Below are 20,457 nucleotides of genomic sequence, written 5' to 3' on the forward strand. Positions count from 1 at the left end.
ATGTAAGTGCCGTATTTTTTGGAAAACAAGCCGCATTTTCTATAACCTGCACCCCACCAGAATGGGACTTTTGTGTTTATAAATCGGTTTTTAACACACACTGAAATACGCCGCGCTTGATATGGGAACAATGATAGAGCTACCAAGCAATGCACGAGTAGGCTAGGCGATCTTACAGCATGCAGTAACACAGTTCGGTTGTGGATATGTCCATGCGTGGCAAAATCCATTGTTATGTCTACAAAATAATTTTAGATATGGTATAAGTTTAGCTAGCTTGCAAATCCTGAGGATAGCCTACCGAAGTTGAATTAGCCAATGTTGTTAGCGATGCTAGCTAATGTTGGTTTGCTAGCTGTAGGCCTATATAACATTTCACTGGGTCTTGCAGCTGTTTGATTTACTGAAATTATTATGAAATGTTATGTTCTACTAGCAATTTGCCTACTTTAGCAAGTCACTGTATTTCCAATCCCTGATAGTGTAACTGAGACCACACAGTAAATAATTCCTCTTTCAATTCCTCTTTCAATAAGCCCCCGTTCCAGTGTTGAGCAACTAAATTAGCTGCATGGTCTGTGATCTTGGGACAACACTTTTTTGTTCTGAAACCGGGCTACGCCGCTTTGAAATATAAACTTCACATCATCTCGGCTAAACCCTCCATCTCCCACGATCTCTCAATCACCCTGGGATCTGCGACGGTGACCCCTTCATCCTCTGCCAGGAACCTTGGGGTTACCATGGACGACGAGCTCTCCCTCACGGCCCACATTGCTGCGGTCTCCCGGTCATGTAGATTCACCCTCTACAACATCCGGAAGATCAGGAGATACCTGTCTGAGCACTCCACCCAGCTGCTAGTCCAAGCACTTGTCCTCTCCAAGTTGGACTATTGCAACTCGCTGCTCGCTGGTCTCCCAGCATGTGCAACCCGCCCTCTTCAGAGGATTCAGAACGCAGCGGCCCGCCTGGTCTACAATCTACCCAGACGCTCCCATGTTACCCCGCTCCTCATCTCTCTCCACTGGCTACCTATCATGGCCCGTATCAGATTCAAGACCCTGGTATTGACCTTCCAAGCAGTGAACGGGACTGCACCCGTCTACATCAAGTCTCTCCTGCAGCCTTACACCCCCACCCGTCACCTACGGTCTTCTTCAGACAACCGCCTGGTGGTCCCACCGCTCAAGACCGCCCGGTCCCAACACAAGCTCTTCTCCTGTCTGGCCCCCCAGTGGTGGAATCAACTCCCCACCTCCATCAGAGACACTGTCTCTCCACCTTCAAGAAAAGGCTCAAGACGCACTTGTTCCGGGAGTACAACGGTACTTAGGAATGTTTCGCTTGACCCGATGTTAGTTTCCTCAAGGATCACAATGACTCTTGCTCAGAGACTTGTTGCTCTTGTGGTTAGTGGTAACTGATTTAAATTTTTTGTACTCGCTGTGATATATTGTTTTTATTATTGTTGCTTGTTTTTTCCACAGGTACACTTGCACGTATAGCGGTTCATGTTGTTTAATTGTAACTTGTTTAGCTACATGCTCTTATGGTTCTTCCCTTTGGCACTTACTTTGGTTGTTCACAATGTGTGCTTCATGTTTTGGCTACTCGCAATGTTTTGTGGCTATCTTGTTGTTATGATCAGTGACCTATGCACTTTGTAAAGCTCTCTCTTGGAAGTCGCTTTGGATAAAAGTGTCTGCTAAATGAATAAATGTAAACCGTAAAACCACAAAAAAACTGTAAAATCGGGGTACAAGCCGCGGTTTTATTCAGGGTTCCCACGCTTGCCTTGAAAAATAATTCCATGTATACCTCCTGATTTTCCAGGTACCATATTAAGTGATGATCTATATGCCTGGGACACACTGCCTGCGATCGGCTGCGATCTGCTGCGACGCGCCTGGAAGCGCCTCCTTTTTTCTTTCAGCGCCCATGTTATCAAATGGGACCGACCACACTGGCTGCAAAGCGCCGCGATTGCCTGCGATCGCCTGCGATCTGCAGCGATCGTTTCGGCAGCTGGTCGATTTTTTTGGCGAGACGCTTGCGAAATCGGCTGCAGCATGATGAAATACACCATATTAGTTGATATATTTGAATAAAAAAACATGTTATTAAGATTTTACTCCATTAATTGTAGACTACGGTGAACTTTTGTAAAGTTGTAGACTTTATAATTACACAATGTTGGTAACGAACGTCCTTTACATGTGGTTACCCTGATGAAAACGAATGAAAATAAACGGATTGATCCAATGAGCTAGCATGCCCGTAGTTGTTTTGTTTGTTTGAGAGAAACGAGTTGTCACGCGTTTCACACAACACACGAGTGCAGACATAGCCTACCGAGAGAGAACCCCCAAGTCGATTTCTAAAATCAGCATAAAATGAATTCTCGAAGTTGAAAAGCACAGGGAGTTGTTGTATGACCCCCAGCAACAATTTTACCAATGCCATGTTTATACCATGTCAGCGTAAAGGAAAGCTCAGAGTAGCTGAAAGGCTTGGTGACCGGCGCGGAGAAATGCGCGTCTGGTGTGAACAGCTTTTGCTCAGTCGTAGCCGATCGTTCGCCTTTTGTTAGTTACTGCATCCATTCAGCGACGAAGTGTAGTACCAGTACCAACCATTTCCGTTTTGAGTTAATGTAATGTGTTTTTGAGTTAATGTAGTGTCGTTTCCCATTTGGGGGAGCGTACCTTTGTATTGGGGGGAGGTGAGCACGTCATCCTATTTGGGGGAAGTTGATTCGTATTTGGGGGGAGTGTTTTCATTTGGGGGATGCACTCATATTAGTGAGTGTGATTTGCACTTCAGGGCCACCGTAGGGCAGAGCCAGGCTACGGTTTAGGCTGAACAAAAGTTTTTGTGGCAAAAAGTGCCTTGTGTCAACAAAGGGTACTCAGTGCCAACGTCACAACGTCAGCACACGTTCGCAACGACGCATGGATACAACGTGCATAGATGTGCTGTTGCACAGCGAGTATCGTGGTGTACTAGCAGCATAATACATGTACATTTAAGCAAATCTTGCATGTACAGTAAGTAGTGTCACATTAAAGATTGTATTTAAACTCAAGCATGTGTTGTGCGTCGCTGGCTTCAGTGCCACAGCCTAAACTTTATGTCAAAAGAAATGATTCTCATTTCCCGGGCGCTTTCAAACAATCCCCTCACTCAGTGATGTTTGGCTAGCCACCACAACTAGCTTGCTCGTAGAAACTTACAGCCATATTCCAAAATGGATTAAATTAATTTTTCCTCAAAATTCTACATTCTACTTTTTGGGGCAAATCTATTAAAAAGTTAAAACGTAAGATTCACATTTACATAAGTATTTATAGCCTTTGCCATGACACTCAACATTGAGCACAGGTACATCCTGTTTCCACTGATCATCCTTGAGATGTTTGTACAACTTGATTGGAGTCCACTTGTGGTAAGTTCAGTTGAATGGACATGATTTGGAAAGGCACACACCTGTCTATATAAGGTCCAACAGTTGACAGTGCATGTCAGAGCACAAAAAAAGCCATGGAAGTCCAAGGAATTGTCTGTAGGCCTCTGAGACTGGATTGTATTGAGGCACAGATCTGGGGAAGGGTACAGAAAGATATCTGCGGCATTGAAGGTCCCAATGAGCATAGTGGCCTCCATCATCCGTAAATGCAAGAAGTTTTGAGCCACCAGGATTCCAAACTCCAAACTGAGTAATTGGGGGTGAAGGGCCTTGGGGGTTCTGGGTCAGGGAGGTGACCAGAACCCAATGGTCACTCTGACAGAGCTCCAGCTTTGCTCTGTGAAGAAAGGAGAACCTTCCAGAAGGACAACCATCTCTGCAGCACTCCACTCCAGATTTAAGCCACTCCTCAGTAAAAGGCACATGACAGCCCGTCTGGAGTTTGCCAAAATGCACCTGAAGGACTCTAAGACCATGAGAAACAAAATTCACTGGTCTGATGAAACAAAGATTTAACTCTTTGGCCTGAATGCCAAGGGTCATGTCTGGAGGAAACATGGCACTGCTCATCACCTTACATTGACCTTACACCACCTTACATTTACATGAATGTTCCTATACAGTAAGTACAGGGACATTCCCCCCAAGGCAAGTAGGGTAAAGTGCCTTGCCCAAGGACACAACATCTTTGACACAGCCGAGAATTGAACCGGCAACCTTCTTATTAATAGCCCGATTCCCTAACCGCTCAGCCATCTGACCCCCACCTGGTCAATACCTTCCCTACTCTGAAGCATGGTGGTGGCAGCATCATGCTGTGGGGATATTTTTCAGCAGCAGAAACTGGGAGATTAGTCATGATCGAGGGAAAGATGAATGCAGCAATGTACAGAGACATCCTTGGATTCTCTAGAGCACTCTGGACCTCAGACTGGGACGAAGGTTCATCTTCCAACAGGACAACTACCCTTAGCACACAGCCAAGATAACAAAGGAATCGCTTCGGGACAACTCTGTTCTTGAGTGGCCCAGCCAGAGCCCAGACTTGAACCCGATTGGAGAGATCTGAAAATGGCTGTGCACTGATGCTCCCCATCCAACCTAATGGAGCTAGAGAGGTCCTGCAAAGAAAAATGGGAGAAACTGCCCAAAAAGTAGGTGCGCCAAGCTTGTAGCATCATTTTCAAAAAGACTTGAGGCTGTAATTGCTGCCAAAGGTGCTTCAACAAAGTATTGAGCAAAGGCTGTGAATACTTATGTACATGTTGTTATTTTCATCCTTAATTTTTGCAAATCTCTAAAATATGCTTTTTAAAATATCTCAAAAAATACATTTTTCCTTTTGTCATTATGGGGTATTTTGTGTCGAATTTAGGAACATGGAATCAATTTTTGAATAAGGCTGTAACATAACAGTGAAGCGCTGTGAATACTTTCCGGATGCACTGTATCTGTGGAAATACTCACCTCTGTTAGCGTAATTTTCTCTCAACTGATATCTCGTCTTCGTGTCCTCTGAGTGTTGTTGACACAGAGTGTCAACACAAAGTGTTATTGTCTTTTTCTCTATCTGGCAAAAGCACTGCATGTATTAGTTGAGACAGTTCTGGGGGTTGGGTTCAAAATGAATATTGTATAGTCTACATGCAACATCTACTACTATTTATGCTGAGGACATTAAGTTAATTGTCCAACCATAAATACTTTTCCATACAAGCATTACAGTACAGGACTATTCAAAGGAACAGCTTGCATGTATTACTGCTAGTGGATTCTCATCCATGGACATTGAGCCTTGCAGTTCTGGGGGAGTCTGATGAGGCGCTTTCATCTGCCGTCTAGAGTCACTGAGTGAGTAATGGAGTGAGGAGGGAGGCCTGTTTGTCTGTATCCTCCGTGTCTTTGGTGCTGTGCATTTAGAGGACTCTAAGCTCATTACTCTAATCAGGTTAAAGAGAGGGGTACTGGGGAGCACTTGGCCTCCAGCATGTTTCCTCCAGCACCTCCCACAACTACCACCCCCTCAGTGAAGAAAGGAGAGCACAAGGCAAACACAAGGCTTTACCCAAGCCACAGCGAGTCCATGCAGTCCCCGCGACGCCGCACTCCTAATGATGAGCTCCGACTGCCTCCGTTTGCATGGCACACACACTGGGCTATTGAGCTGCACCCATGCTGCCATAAAGACCGACTTGTAATTGTGCTGCCATCCCCCCCAACCCCCCCTGAGTCTGAGGGAGGGGTGTGTGTGGGGTGGGAATGCCCCCCACTCCCACCCCACACACACCCCTCCCTCAGGCTCAGATACATTCTGCCGCAAGTATGCAATTGTTTTCTAACAGTTTCCACTTCCCCTGGCTGACTGACATGTTGGGTAAATACCAAACGCTGCTCGCTGTAATGATGTCCTTCTGCACAGATAGCATTGATGATTTCGAAAAATTTAAGTTATTATCCTAATGTTATTACTAAATGTCAAATGGGAGAATAGAGAAAGTCAAAAGTGCAGTCCATGCTGTTGGCTATGTTGTGTTCCATCCTAGTGTAATCTACAAAAATTATCCTTTAATATATTACTGAATTTGAGTGTTTATAGAGGGCTTCCATTTCAGTGTTTTATGGTTGTTTCAGCTGTAGGGGAAATCTGAATCTGCTGTGTCAGTGATCTCATAGTGTTAACTTGTCAATTGTGCATATTGCCTTCCTGTTGCTTACTGGTCCATTGTTTCTTTCCAGTTGTGAAAGGTGCTCAGCCGCTCAGGTGGCTGAGCGGTGAGGGAATCGGGCTAGTAATCCGAAGGTTGCCAGTTCGATTCCCGGTCATGCCAACTGATGTTGTGTCAAGGCACTTCACCCTACTTGCCTTGGGGGAATGTCCCTGTACTTACTGTAAGTCGCTCTGGATAAGAGCGTCTGCTAAATGACTAAATGTAATGTAAATGTAAAGTGAGGCCTTGGATTTTTTCTCTTAAGAAATCAATGCAGAAGAATCAAACACTTAAAAGGTTAAAGGGAACAGTGCATTCACTTGTCAAACAGCAGAAACAGTAGTTATCTGTGACGTTGGTGTTTAGCGATTAGCAGGTGAAATCAACTCTCTTTTCAAGTATCAGTCATGGAACTCAGAGCCCCTTGTCGGCCATAACAATGGCTGGGTGCTGTCAATAGCACGGAGCACCAAAAGGCCCCTCAGATCTTTCTATTTACTGGAGCTGACAGAAGCCACCTGACCAAGGAATTTGCCCTAAACTGGGGTTGCCATGGCAACCCCCAGATGTAAAGCATGAAATATTGTGCCTCTGAGTGTCTTCATCTAAGCATGGTGGCATTCTCTATGTACCATAGTAGTTCATCCTGAATAACTCATACACTGTAGCTCTGTTGGTCTGTCAGTCCAGCCATAAAGACTGCCCTGTAGGAACATCCTTTTCCCTGACTGTCCTCATCACTCTTCCCAGAGAGCTTATTGGCCATTCAGTTAGAGAAGCATCTACTGTACAGTAATCACCAGCCACGGCTTTCCTCAGATCACCTTGAGTGGGTGTGTTGCTCAATGACTATGGGATGGGAACGATTGTGGGGAAGGGTGTGTTGACTTGATCAGAAGTTTAAGTGTTTGTTTTCGTTAATCAGAAACACTTGGTCAACATAGCCTGTGTATGTACGGTACTGCGGGAAGGGGAAAGCGCAGTCAAGTACTGTAGATTGAGACCTTTGCTATAAAGTAAGGTGGGTCTTCTGGTAGACATTTAAAAGGTCCTTCACATCTGTTCTTTCTGCAGATTGTAGATAAATGATGAGAGCTGGAGCAAGGTATGCTATTTTCAGCTGTCCAGATGTGATGTGGGGATTGGTACAGTGTATATCTGTGGTAGAACATTTCATCTGCCAATCAAGAGGTCACAAATTCAAATCCCACGATTACGTTGCTTTGGATAAAAGCATTCGATAAATTAATACATTGCGTTGCACCACTGCTGTAGATGCTCTTTGAGATTAATGAATGAAGGAAGTTGTACTATCCTCTTAGAGGCCAACATCCTTTCATTCAAGTGGTGGGCATAGAATTTTTTTTTTAATCTAGATTAATCTCGAACGTCGAAGGCATTCAGAATATGTGTGCTACCCAAATAATGACTAAAAGTTGAGAACGGGTTTCTCAAGCCAGGTGGCGCATTAGACCAGGAGCTCATCTCCTGTTTCCAAAATGCATCACAAACTGCTTGAGAAAGCTGTTCTACTATGATAATTGGAGATGAAAATAAATTATGTTCAATAAGATGTACTTGTGTTTATTAACTGTTTATTAGATTAGTTAGCTTGGCTGATAGAGCTGTGCTGACGGGCTTGCCTCGGTTGCACTCAACATCGTAGTTTGACGACGACTCTTCACCTGCGCTACACGGCATCTTCCGCATTAGCTAAGGGATGCTTTGCGTTTAGGTGGTATTTGAGACTGGAAGAACTCGTACAGTAAACGAATTCCGCATAGCACAAGGTGCAAACAACCTTAGTCCTGTCGAGGTTTCCATTGGGAAACTTCTTAAATACATTTTCCCTGAAGCAAACCAGGCGGCTTCATTGCTGCATCCATGTTAGTGTAACAGACGTGGTCTTGCAAGCTCCGTCAGAGGTATCGGGCAAATCGTCCAGCACTGGGTTCGAACTTACCACCTCTGGCTTCCCAAGCGCCACCACTACCAACTACGCCAACGAAAAGCTAGCTATTCGTTGACGCGGGTGGCCTATTACATACCTGAGGAGTGAGTTTCACCGATACACATCGGCTACATTAGCACGTCACGTTTGGTGTGATAATTTCATACACAAGGCATACACACAGGTTCGAAGACTCGTTCTCGCCCCCTACAGTGCAATTCGGCTAGGTATACATCCGCGCTAAAATAGCAAGGTGAAAGTCATCATAGCTTGCGTAGTACAGATCCAGCTCCCAACCCAACTTTGAGAATAGATTAATGGTGATATTTTTTTTTATCGCCGATAAGAGTCGCAGCGCGTTAACGCGCGTCAACGCCGATAACGGCCCACCACTATTTCATTCCTTTGTCTTCTCTCATCTCTAACAGCCTTCTGGTGGTGTTGTGTTACACCAGTAACACACAGACACCATAAGACACAGACAATTCTTTATATTCCAACAGCTTTTAGCAAAGAACCAATCTTCTCAAATGTGTTTTCATTTCAAACAAGGCTTTAGTCGTGGCAGTGCTGAAAGGGTGGGACTGCAGATGCATGTCTGTTTATATTCTTCCATCTTCACGAGGGGATTGAAATATAGGACACAATCCTGTCAACCAGAACAGTGTAAATCATCTGTGTCTTTTTGCAGCGAATGTTAAGAAAGATCTCTGAGTTTGTCTTTCAGGCATTCAACACATTGTATCGTTTAGGACAACTTTCTGAAGTGATGCAAAAGCTGTTGTTTACACTTTTTTTCCAGCAAATAATTCTCTACTGGCTAAGAGGAAAACGAGTTTCACAAAAACAGTGTTTGTTGGAATACTGAGTTTTCGTTTGACTTGGCCTACCGCGGTTTGCCTTTAAATTTTAGTGTTCACTGTCGATGTTGACCATTCATTAATCATTTGAAGAGGGAACATACAGTGTTGTGCTGCCTGCCTAATTGAGTGTGTGGAAAGGAGTCTTGCCCGAGTGCTTTATCTGCACGGCTGTCTCGTTCAGTTTGTTGTAGTTACATTGGCTTCACAGTGAACAATGGAAAGTTCTGCTTGGTTTTCAACCCAGTCAATTTTGTGAGATGGTAATTGGCCCACAGCAGTTATCACCTGTAGTAAGGTCTGAGCTCAATGAACAGTAATGCAGCTAGATACAAAGAAACTACCTGAATATCAGGATTTATCTTCACGAGTACAAAAATAACAGACAATCCTGGTTCTTGTAGTGAACATTTCTGTATAGTTACAACACTGTGCAGCTTCACTGAAGCAAAACAAATTCAGATAGCAGGTTTACACAAAGGGAGGTGTATTCATTTTTCAGACACAGTCTGTCTCTATCCTATTTTTCCTTCCCACCCTTCCTCCCCAATGCTTCCCCAGGAGACTGGCGGGTGAACCTATAATGTCTGAAGTCATCCACAGTAAAGTCCTCATCTGAAAAAGCTCTCATAGTTGAGAGAGCTCTGTGACCTTGTTCACCTGACATTTGGAGGCTGACTGTACAGTGGCTAAAACTGTAAAAGCACACTGGCGAGTATGTTTATGAACCTGGCCTTGTGGGCAGTGGTAGCCAAGAGGCAAGGCTAAATGGAGTGGAAATGCCTGCTCCTGCTGTCCAGCCATATATGTCCAAGGAAAGGTAACACAGCCGTCAAGGCAACTGTGGGCAGAATCAGTGACATGGAAACAATGGGCCAACAACATGCCCTCTCCCTGAACCGCTCTCATCTAACAATAACAAGGTTTCGGTCAGCTGGGATGGTTTTTTAACGGATCATACAACGTTTTACAATGCAGTGCCATCTGCACTGCATTCAAATGGACTCCTACAATCACATGCATGTGTAACAGGGAGAAGGGGGGTGAGCAGCAATGAATATCTGCAGCATTAGTGTGATTGATTTTTTCTCCCCGTATGGCTGGGGATGGTACGGGCCTACTCTCCGAAAGCCTCCCGCTCTATCAGACTTTGGATCTCAGCCAGTGTGAATATGTTCTGTTCCACTGCTCTTGATATAGTCATCAGTATGCTAGTGGTAGTAGACAGCAGATACTCAGGGACCTCCCCTGCCTTGGCTGGCCTCTGAGGTTTTACTCTGAGTGGCTGTGAGCTGGAGAGGCAGGCTGGGCCTGAGATTGCAGCCACCTGATTTAGCAGACATGACACTCTTAGGGCAGGATTTATTTCTGGGAGGCAGAGATCTGAGCATGCTCTCTGCGTAAATAAAGATACTCCCCACACAGCCTCTTAGACAGGACAAACCAGAAACTTCTCTTCCATAGCAATCTTACTATCTTGATCTTTATGTTAAGCCCACGTATCAAGACCACCTCAGGCTTATATAGTTTGACTCCATTGTTCACTTATAAAATACCCTTTCTAGGTATATGAGTCATTGCGTGTTCCTGTGCCCAGTCAGATTGCTCCTGTTGTACAGTGTTTGTTTTGTTTAGACATTCCCCAAGGCCAGAGGGAGCCTTGTCCGCCCAACAATGTTTGCATGGTTTTCATACTGGTCCTACTTAGGTGTGTTACAGAGAGAAAATGAGAGGGAACTTCCCTACTCTCCCCTTTGGAAATCAGCATTACACTAATTTAATACGCCCACTTGAATCTGCTCAGAGGGAAGGCATATTTTCTCTGCAGCGTTTTCTTTGTTTTTTTATGTCAGTGAGTTCATTGACCCAGATGTTTGTTTCTGTAACCCCATCATAGCATGATCTCCCCTAATTACTTTTGCTTTGCATCTCTGAACTCATTACATGCCCCTTTTCCCTTTTTCTTCTATCTGATAATAGAAAAGTACTTCAAATACATCCTGTGTCATAGCATAGGGCCACAATGGCACACACCATGCAGACTGAGCTAGGATAGAGAGGAACAAGATCGCCTTAATTGAGTCTGCTTTTGTTTTTAGAAGAAATTGCCAAATCATGCCTGGAACAACACTGTCCTTGATTTGATTTCTCAGAAGGCTCTTGTTGTCTCCAATCTTATTTATATTTACATTTAGTCATTTAGCAGACGCTGTTATCCAGAGCGACTTACAGTAAGTACAGGGACATTCTCCCCAAGGCAAGTAGGGTGAAGTGCCTTGCCCAAGGACACAACGTCAATTGACACGGCTGGGAATCAAACCTGCAACCTTCAGATTACTAGTCCGATTCCCTAACCGCTCAGCCACCTGACTCCCTATTATTATTATTTGGCTAGAGTGGTGTAGATGTGGGCATCTTGTAGATTAATAACAAAGCCACATATATAGTTTTTTATCAAGAAACCGGCTCTCAAGATATCTAACTGGGTTCTGGGTGACAGGGCAGAGTCTCCAACAGACTCTTTTGCAGACAGTGACCCTGCGGAGCATGTGAAGATGGTCTGCTGCAGATATCTACTGGATTACTGCCCAACACACCTCTCAGAGTAACACCATCCAGATCAAATTTGCGGTCACCATGTCCAGAGGTTAAGAATTGTTAGATTTTATATAGTTGCCGTCTTTCAGCAAGTCGTTTTTGGCAATATTTGTGAGGAGCATGACCTCATCCTGCAGTGTGGGCTGAGCTGAAAGAGAACGCTGAACTCTTGACTCCAGCCATGTTCACGGAGCCCCAAACAGCTCCATATTTACTTAGCCACACACTCATCTGACAGCAACACCAGATGCCGGGGATCCCAGAAACACATTACAAGACAGTCATATTAATCCTTAATCCAGGATCATACAAAACATGACTGGTGAAGCAGTGGCTCGACCATTGTGTGGTTAGTCCAGCTAACAAATTGTGTTCAGGTAAGGTGTTTTTTGTCTTTGAGAACATATACATAGTCTTCTAGTGTGCCTGAGAGGCGGAGTTGGACAGGAATGGACTTCCAGTACAAGCCGTAGCGACCCTATCCTGCGTGGGTGGCCAGCCTCTGACTGGCTGCAGCTGCTGGGTGGAGCTGTGCTCTCATTCCCCCTCCTCTTGGAACTCCTCTGCCTCTCTGTGTTCCAATGATTCCTCATCTCTCCAATGAAGGTTGAGAGGATTTGTATAAGAGGCCTTCTGTACACAGCTGTACTCCCTCTAAACTGCATCTATCCCTTAAACACTTTATAATTAGTTGGACAAATATAATAATTAGCTCCAATGAATGTAATGTAAGTGAAGCGTGACGTTGTTTGAACCACTTTGCAGTACATAATAATGATAGAGGATTTACTGTGTTTTACAAATCCCTCAGCTATGTTAACGTCACAAGTGAGGAATAAACGTTTGGTGTAAATGCATGTACCAGTAGTAGAATCACCATTTTTCCACTACTCAATGGGTGAGTGAATTTGCCTTAAATGCTGTGTGAGATACTGGAGGAGTCTATTTATTCCAGGCATCTCTGTGGATCCTTGTAAAGCAGTGCTCGAGGACGCTCTACTTTACTGGATATTTTTAGATAAAGCGGAGCTTCTTTTTCTTCTTCCCTGTGACAAGGGCATGATGCATGATTTCTAAACCTTCAAATTACATTAAAGGAAAAAACCCAGTGAGGCATCCACCAGATACAAGTGTGTAATCACACCTGCTCAAAGCAAAAAATATTCCCAACATATTGCCCGTTTCTTTTAAACCAACCTTCTTAACAAATGTTTTTAATCGACTGTAACCAGGCAGGTAATTCAAACAGATTGTTATTTATCTTAACCCAGGAAGGGGCAAAATTGGATTCCAACAACTGTTAAGAAAGGGTCCTTTAACCCAGTTTTGATGACAAGGGCTATGATGTTGATATTTTTGAACAGAGCCTTGTGAGACTCCCATGGTGGTCTGTAATGAACATGCCAAACCCAGAACCTCCTCAAGGTTGGGTTTTAGGAGTGGGTCATTCAAACACAAAAGTAAGGAAATAAGAGTAAAGGGATCTGATTGATGGCAAATTATGAAGGTTGTGTTAATTTTAGTTCAAGGCTTGCTAACAGTGTTCTAAGAAAGAAAATCAGTTGATCAAGGAAATCTTGGATTGAAAAGAATAGGCGCTGCATAGCTTGGGTGTTGGTTAAAGCCTGTCTTGTGGAAAATAAAAAAGTAAAAGAAAATGTTAATGCTCCTACAGTACATGGTGACACTTGATTTATATACACGTTTCATAGATGTGTTTGTACAGTGTGAACAGTGCTGTATGTGTGATCACATGGGCAGCATGAACAGATAACATACCGTGCCAATTCTGCTCACTGGAAATTCATCTACGATTTTTTTTAATGGCAGTTCATAAACATTGCACATTTTGAAGTGCCTCCCCTGTGTTGTTATGGATGTATGATATGCGTGGTGAGGATGATCTGACAGGTGATGAATATCTTACCACGTTTGCGAGTCAGAACCTTAGGTTGTTAAGTAGATAGGGTAATAATTTGTTACATGTTCTCAGAATAAATCAAGTCTGCCTCTTAACTAAAGATGTATTTACGAGGGATGATTAAATCTCTCCTTCTAGCAAGCTGTTCTTAAAAGTTCTGATTTACTGAATTCCAATTAAGAAGAGATACACTCCAACTGATAACTTGAAGGTCATTAAATTCAGAAGCAGCACAGGGGCTGCCGGTCTTAAAACCGAGTGAAAATATCACACACAACCTTGACAAGTCTTCCTAGTTAAGTGTTTTTATATCCTATCTGCTGACTATTGGCATATCTGTTCAGTAGCTACAGCAACTGTGTGTACAGAGTAATGGACAGAGAATAAGCCTGCAAGTTTGAAGTCCCATGTGGTCCCATCACATGGTTGTTTTCACACTATGATCAACAACAGTGCCTTATTGTTTAATATTGCTTGGTATGTGCTGTAATGTTTTTGTGTAGCTTACCACATAGCAATCTATGTGTGTGTGTTCCAGGCACGTGGCTTCCCCCATTCTGTTAAGCAATTGGAAACCTCAAGAGACATGGCTTTTGCCTGCAGCCTATTGACCCTCCTTTTAATCAAATGGGGTTAAAAGTGTGATAGTGAATTCTGTGTCAGTGCAGAATGAAGAGATGAGGTGAAAATGAGACAAGGAAAGATGGAGATCAGCACGTCCTTAGCATACACAGTATTTCCAATTCTCAACCTTGTAGATTATGGCTTAATATTCACCTCACTACTTTTTATATAACACTGTATACGCTACATACAATATAACTATTTGATTAGCATTATAACAACTAGTGCATAGTGATGCAGTCGGAGATTATGTCAGTGAAAGTAAATAGTGCCTGTGACAGTAAAGATAGTAAATAGTGCCCGTGACAAAATTGGTGGCACACACAGATGTCTGGAATTATAGATAGATAGTGCCCGTGCCCGTGATGCAGATGGTGATGACAGTTCTTCTCAGTGGTTTTGGTACCTATATTTCTCAGATCACAACTGAAATTCTCTTGAAGTACTTGTTCAACCTCCACATCATCTATTCTAGTCAAATTGCCAATGCTGTGATAGCCTACATTCATGCAAATTATTATATAGCCTTCATTTCTATGCTGTTTCCTACATTATAAATTGCTTATGTTGTGTTGAGAAAAATGTACTATATTGGTTCTCAGTTAAATTGTTACCACCACAAACATCTAACATTTTAGTTCAGTCATTACATGCACAATGGTTTAGCCAGTTGTCATAATTGTAGGCCTAATTCACCATACAGCGCTTCTACATTTGCAATGTGCTGGCAGTTTTGACATCAGTTTACACATTAATTTATGTAACAATTCACTGATCTATACTGAAAGTATATCCACTTTATATTGTCTTTCTGTTCGCTAGCCAGGAAACCCCTTTGAAAGCAGCGGATTATCGGTTGTAAAAGCGAATTGGCTTCTAAATAACGAAACAGACTTTCCCTATTTTACTTACTTGACTTAGTTTCATTTCATTACGAATGCCTTTGTTAATTGCATTAATTAAATTGCGATAGCCTACTGCACTCCGTTGGATTATAAAAAGGACACCTGCAAAAATATAAACTTTGCAGAGGGCCCGGTTCTCAAGATATTTTTAGGAAACTCGCTGCAGACCAGAGGACCAATCAGAGTGAACTGGCTGGGACATGAAGAGAGCAAGCCAAACTGGCTGCAATTTTTATTTTTTATTATTTGATGTTGAAATGCGTATCCAAAAAACGTTAATCGCGGCACTGCATTCCGTTGAGTTACAAAGAGGACACATACAGAATATGAACTTTGCAGACTGCCCGGTTCTTGAGCTGATAGTGGGAAACTAAACCCATTCAAATTTGTATACCCACACACACACAGATTCCTGGCATTAATAGAGAGATGCTCAAACATCAGAATACAGAAAGTATACAGACTGTTATAGAACACTTTATTTTGAAATAGCAATTTGGTGAACGTGTGACAAGACAACTAGTTCTTTGTCTTGCAATAGCTTGATACAATCTCATTTTCCAGCTCGACATTGACTTCAGTGGACGTAGAGGTGCTATGCTAATACACCTCTGATCCTGGTGGAGCTCTCTGTGTCTATTTACAGATTCTGTTCCTGCACACAGGGCCCACTGTTTGAATTAGAGATATATGAATTTCATGCGCAGACCAGTGTTTTCCTTCCTCTGCTGGGGAGGATGGTTAGAGGATGTTTAAGAGGGGCTATTTGAGATGTCTCGGCTGGCTTAAGAGTGCTGGCTTCCTCTGCGCGTTTGATTTAAACCTTTCACCTTGAAATTCACTAGATGCTTTTGGGGGAGCGAGGGCGGCGAGCAGGAGGAGTTATTGGCATTGCAACTAGAATGAGTAACGGCAGGTTTGTCCTACTGTGCTGTTTCACCGGCACATCTCAGATAAGTCACAGCTGATATTAAACAGTATTTACTTATAGAGGTCAGCAGGCTTCTGTAAGTTCCTCATATGGTCACAGGGTGAATATTTACTGGACTTGTGATGAGACTAGGCTGTGTATTTTCACGTTTTTTCTTTTGTGTGTTTTTTCTTTTGAGCGATGTCTAAAATACAATATGTGAACTACATGTGATTTGTGCATGTAGTTGGATGTCAGTGGATAATGGATGCATTCAAATAAGGATTTGAGGACCCACAGTAGTCATCCTGACTGTGTTGTTGCACCACCAGTCCTTCAAGCAGCTGTAAGGTGTTGTTTATTTAGCCCAACTGGATGACGAGTCCACAGGTTCCCATTCAGATCAGGACCTCCTCCTCCAGCAGCTATGTATTCTCGACCTGTTCTGCACATACTAGCTCATATCTGTTCTGCTCAACCTAGCTCTGCTTTGCTGTACTTTATTGTTCTCTGTTCAGCCTTGCCCTGCCTAGTTCTGCTCTGCTGTACTCTGCTATGCTCTCCTCAACTCAGCTCAGTTCAGCCTTGTTCTGCTCTGCTGTACTCTTCTCTGGTCAGCCTAGCTCTGCTCTGATCTGTCCTGTTCATCTCTTCATTGCCAGTATCTTCACATCGATCCAGCATGAGAAAATATTGCAGGCGGTGGGAAGTGGTTATACCGGTTTTGTTTGTATAAAAAGCCACAAGGCTAAAGAATCCCACATTTCCAGCAGTGGGATGAGGGTGGTGAGAGTAATTCATTCTCTCTGTAGCTTGACATAACTGTGTCTTGGGAACATGCTACGTAGTCTGATGCACACTCACCAGCAGAAGAAGTTCTTCCCCAAGACTCTGTTCCCAGAGTCACTGACAGGTCCAGTCTCCCCCCCCAGGCTTACAAATAGTGCCCCCCCCCCACGCACACACAGGGCTGTATGCTCTGCTTTTTCATTACAGACAATCATCAGAGATGAATCTGTATGGCTCCTGCCACTGCCTCAATTCAATTTGTTTGTGCTTAAACTGGTTGCTCATAGACGTCCTCTGCCCAATTTTCAGATCTACAATGTTTAGAGTAGTGCACAATATATAATCCAATGCCGTTAGCGCTGCTTATGCATCTGGATGGATGGAACACAGGCCTGGTAATGGTGTAGTTAGGCAGGGATGCAGGGAATACATTATTAAGGGGTTTGCAATCAGGTGCAGCTTTAGATACAGGTAAATAAACCCTGCTCATGTCACTAAATGGCCTTGCTGTGTCAATGTGTTTCCTGCGACATGCCTAGCTCCTTTCAGCCCACAGATAGATCCTTTTCTACTTGAAAACAGAGTTAATGTGGAACAAGTTGTATTTGAGAATATGCCAGAGGAGCCCAGTGATAAATGGGTTGTTCTCACGCTGCTGCAAGCTGGAAAGTTATGATTATCCTTCTGGGTTTCATCTTGCGGATCCTCCACTGCGTGCTCTTTGAAGAGTCGGTGGCGATTCTCTTGTGACACTCAAGTGATTTGCTGAATTGCTCGGAGGTAGAAGGCAGCAAACAGAGGCTTTGGTTATCCACACTCTTGGGCCCAACTTTACTCAGAAAGCTCCAAGACACAGCTCATCCTTCACACTCAGTCCTTGTCTGTGTGATTTTGCCCACAGACAAACAGTTGGGTGGGTGTATGTGTTTGTTTGTGTACTTTTGCGTGGACGCATGTGTGCGGCCAGTCAGCTGGACCTCGTGTGGCCTGTCTTGCTGATAGTAGCCAATGAGCATGTTATACATCTGGTGCACAATGGCACGAACCCTGTGCCGTGGTTGTAGAGGAGGGCCCCCACAGGGCCATTACATCGGCCTCTTTGTTCTGGGGCTGTGTCAGGGGAGGCGAGGCTCCTAGGGGGCTGCAAGAGAAGGGGAGCAGCACAGCTCTGATATACTGCTTTCAAAGGGAAGCTCGTTCACAACGACATGATTAGAGAACATTTTCCCCTTCTCTGTGTTTGAGAGGGCTCCCAAGGGGACTGGATAGATGGGGTGATCTCCAGGTTGCAAGAAAACACTCATAGACCCCCAAAATAGTGTTGGATTTGGTGATGTGAGACATACACGTTGAACAATAAATTACCTTTACAGGGAAGGGGGTGTCTTTATAATGGCCCTGGAAACGTATGTTTACCCCATTCATTGTTGTGCCCACAGTTCTAAGGTTGAGCGGTGAGTGAAAATAGGATTCACAACTTAAGCTTCAAACTTCCTTAAAAGGGAAAGCAGGAGGAGTTGGAGAGAACCATTGGGAAGACTTCTTGAAGGCTAGAGGAGAAGACAGCTTTACTTGTTTATCATTGGCCCCACAAACATTACTGTGCCTCAACATCCTCAAAGGGATGATAGTATGTGACATAACTAACGCCCAATAATTTGCCTAATGACAACGATGTACATTGCTTGTGTAGCGTCCTCTATCCTTTTACTAAAGCTGATAGGAGAGAGAAATGTTTGCTTTCTCCTGAAAGGTTACAAAGCTCACCTTGGTTCAGCTCATGCTATGCACAGCATGCTGAGCTTTCTCTTATCATTAACTTTCCAAAAGCAAAACAGCTGGGACACACTGTGGTAACTGATACAGATTCAAATTAATATTCAAAACTTTATCACATAATGATAGGAAATTGGCTTGGATTGTGTGTCTGGGCTCACAAACAGCATAAAAGAGAAACCCATGAAAGACTCACATAAAATTAAAGTACATTAAAACACAAAAGTCCTTAAAATAAATAAGAACAGGTGTGCAAAGCTGCATTAAAAATATGTTTAAAATTGATTTTGCACAGAAAGAGTTTTTGTACGTTCTTTTTCTGACCAGAGGTGCTCTGAAACAGCTGCCTGATGGGATTAGCTGAAAGGGTCGGTGAAGGGGGTGTGAAGGGTCCTTAGCGATGGATCCTTCCATTTTACTGCGTGACTGTAAAGCTCTGAGAGTTGGGCTTGAGTGTTGCCAGTGATTCTGGTTGTATGCTTGATAATTCTTCCCAAGTTTCTTGCTTTTGTCTATGAAGAACTTCAGGGGGTCAGATGGCTGAGCGGTTAGGGAATCGGGTTATTAATCAGAATGTTGCCAGTTCGATTCCCAGCTGTGCAAAATTACGTTGTGTCCTTTGGGCAAGGCACTTCACCCTGCCTCGGGGGAATGTCCCCTGTACTTACTGTAAGTCGCTCTGGATAAGAGTGTCTGCTAAATGACAAAAAAAAGAACTTGCACCAGGATGGAATGTTGAATGTGAGGACTTATTCAATGAGTGATCATTATGTCCTGACTATCCTAGCAAATGCACATGCATTGCTCTCAACACTGGTGTTGTACCAATTGAAATTAATGTGTATGTGTTCAACCTCAAAGCATTGTTGGCACAGTTTAGTTCATAATGTATATGGTTGTGTTGTGTAGGTGTGAAGGTTGGTGACGCCAATTTACCACCAATCAAGATGGTTGCACTGTCACTGAAGATCTGTGTGCGCCAGTGTAATGTGGTGAAGACCATGCAGTTTGAGCCCTCCACGCCCGTTTACGACGCCTGCAGAATCATTCGAGAGAGGGTCCCTGAGGCGCAAACTGGACAAGGTAAGAAGAGACTCAGAGCTGGGAGAGCTTGCTCAGATGAGAGGTGAGCTACATCGGCAGTCACCAATCCTTTCACTCTCTCTTCACTCTCTCAACCTCTCTCTCTCTCTTTTCTCTTGTCTGTATTTCAGCCTCCGACTATGGCCTGTTCCTGTCTGATGATGATCCCAGGAAGGGGATCTGGCTAGAATCTGGGAGGACACTGGATTATTACATGCTGCGGAATGGGGTAAGGACCAATCGGACTCCAGGCTGGAGCCCAGTCAGACCTGTGACCTCTACAGACCTCTCTATCCTCTCAACACCACTGAACGGTTCAAAAGTGGGATATCTACAGTCCTAGCATTGTCCTACAATAATATATTTGTGCCATATTCCTCTCCAAGTCTCCATATCCATGTCAAATTCAAGGTGTCACCTCTCATCTCTCTTCTTCTTCATGATAGGATGTTTTGGAGTACAAGAAGAAGCAGAGGCCCCAGAAGATCAAGATGCTCGATGGGGCCATCAAAACCATTATGGTGGACGACTCGAAAACAGTGGGGGAGCTATTGGTCACCATATGCAGTAGAATAGGTGAGGGACTGAGCAAACTGGAACTAGTCCACCCATCCACTCGCCTTGAATTATTCATACACAATGCTATTTTTAGCCACCGTTACAGGACCAGGCATGTGTACTTCACTTCATATAGCGACAGACTGTGAGGCCCTGTTATGCAATCGCTTATTGTGTACTCAGAGCATATCATTTGCTTGAGCAGGATATTTAATTTTATGTATAGAGCGGGTAAAGCAGGGCTAGTCTTCTCCTGTCCTAGACCTGTTACCGACATTTCAATCACGCTCAGCACTGCACCAAAG

At 43.8% G+C, this 20,457-nt stretch overlaps 1 protein-coding gene across 1 annotated transcript in view; it reads left to right on the forward strand.

The window, feature by feature from the left end:
- Window positions 1–20,457, forward strand: part of tln2b (talin 2b) — an 86,676-nt gene that overhangs the window by 20,071 nt on the left and 46,148 nt on the right. The window contains exons 2-4 of the mRNA XM_062461590.1: window positions 19,421–19,594; window positions 19,726–19,823; window positions 20,041–20,170. Coding sequence (XP_062317574.1) covers window positions 19,459–19,594; window positions 19,726–19,823; window positions 20,041–20,170 — 364 coding nt within the window. The 5' untranslated portion in view covers window positions 19,421–19,458. The remainder of the gene's footprint in view (window positions 1–19,420; window positions 19,595–19,725; window positions 19,824–20,040; window positions 20,171–20,457) is intronic.

This window comes from Osmerus eperlanus, chromosome 5 (assembly GCF_963692335.1).
Source record: "Osmerus eperlanus chromosome 5, fOsmEpe2.1, whole genome shotgun sequence".
NCBI lineage: Eukaryota > Metazoa > Chordata > Actinopteri > Osmeriformes > Osmeridae > Osmerus > Osmerus eperlanus.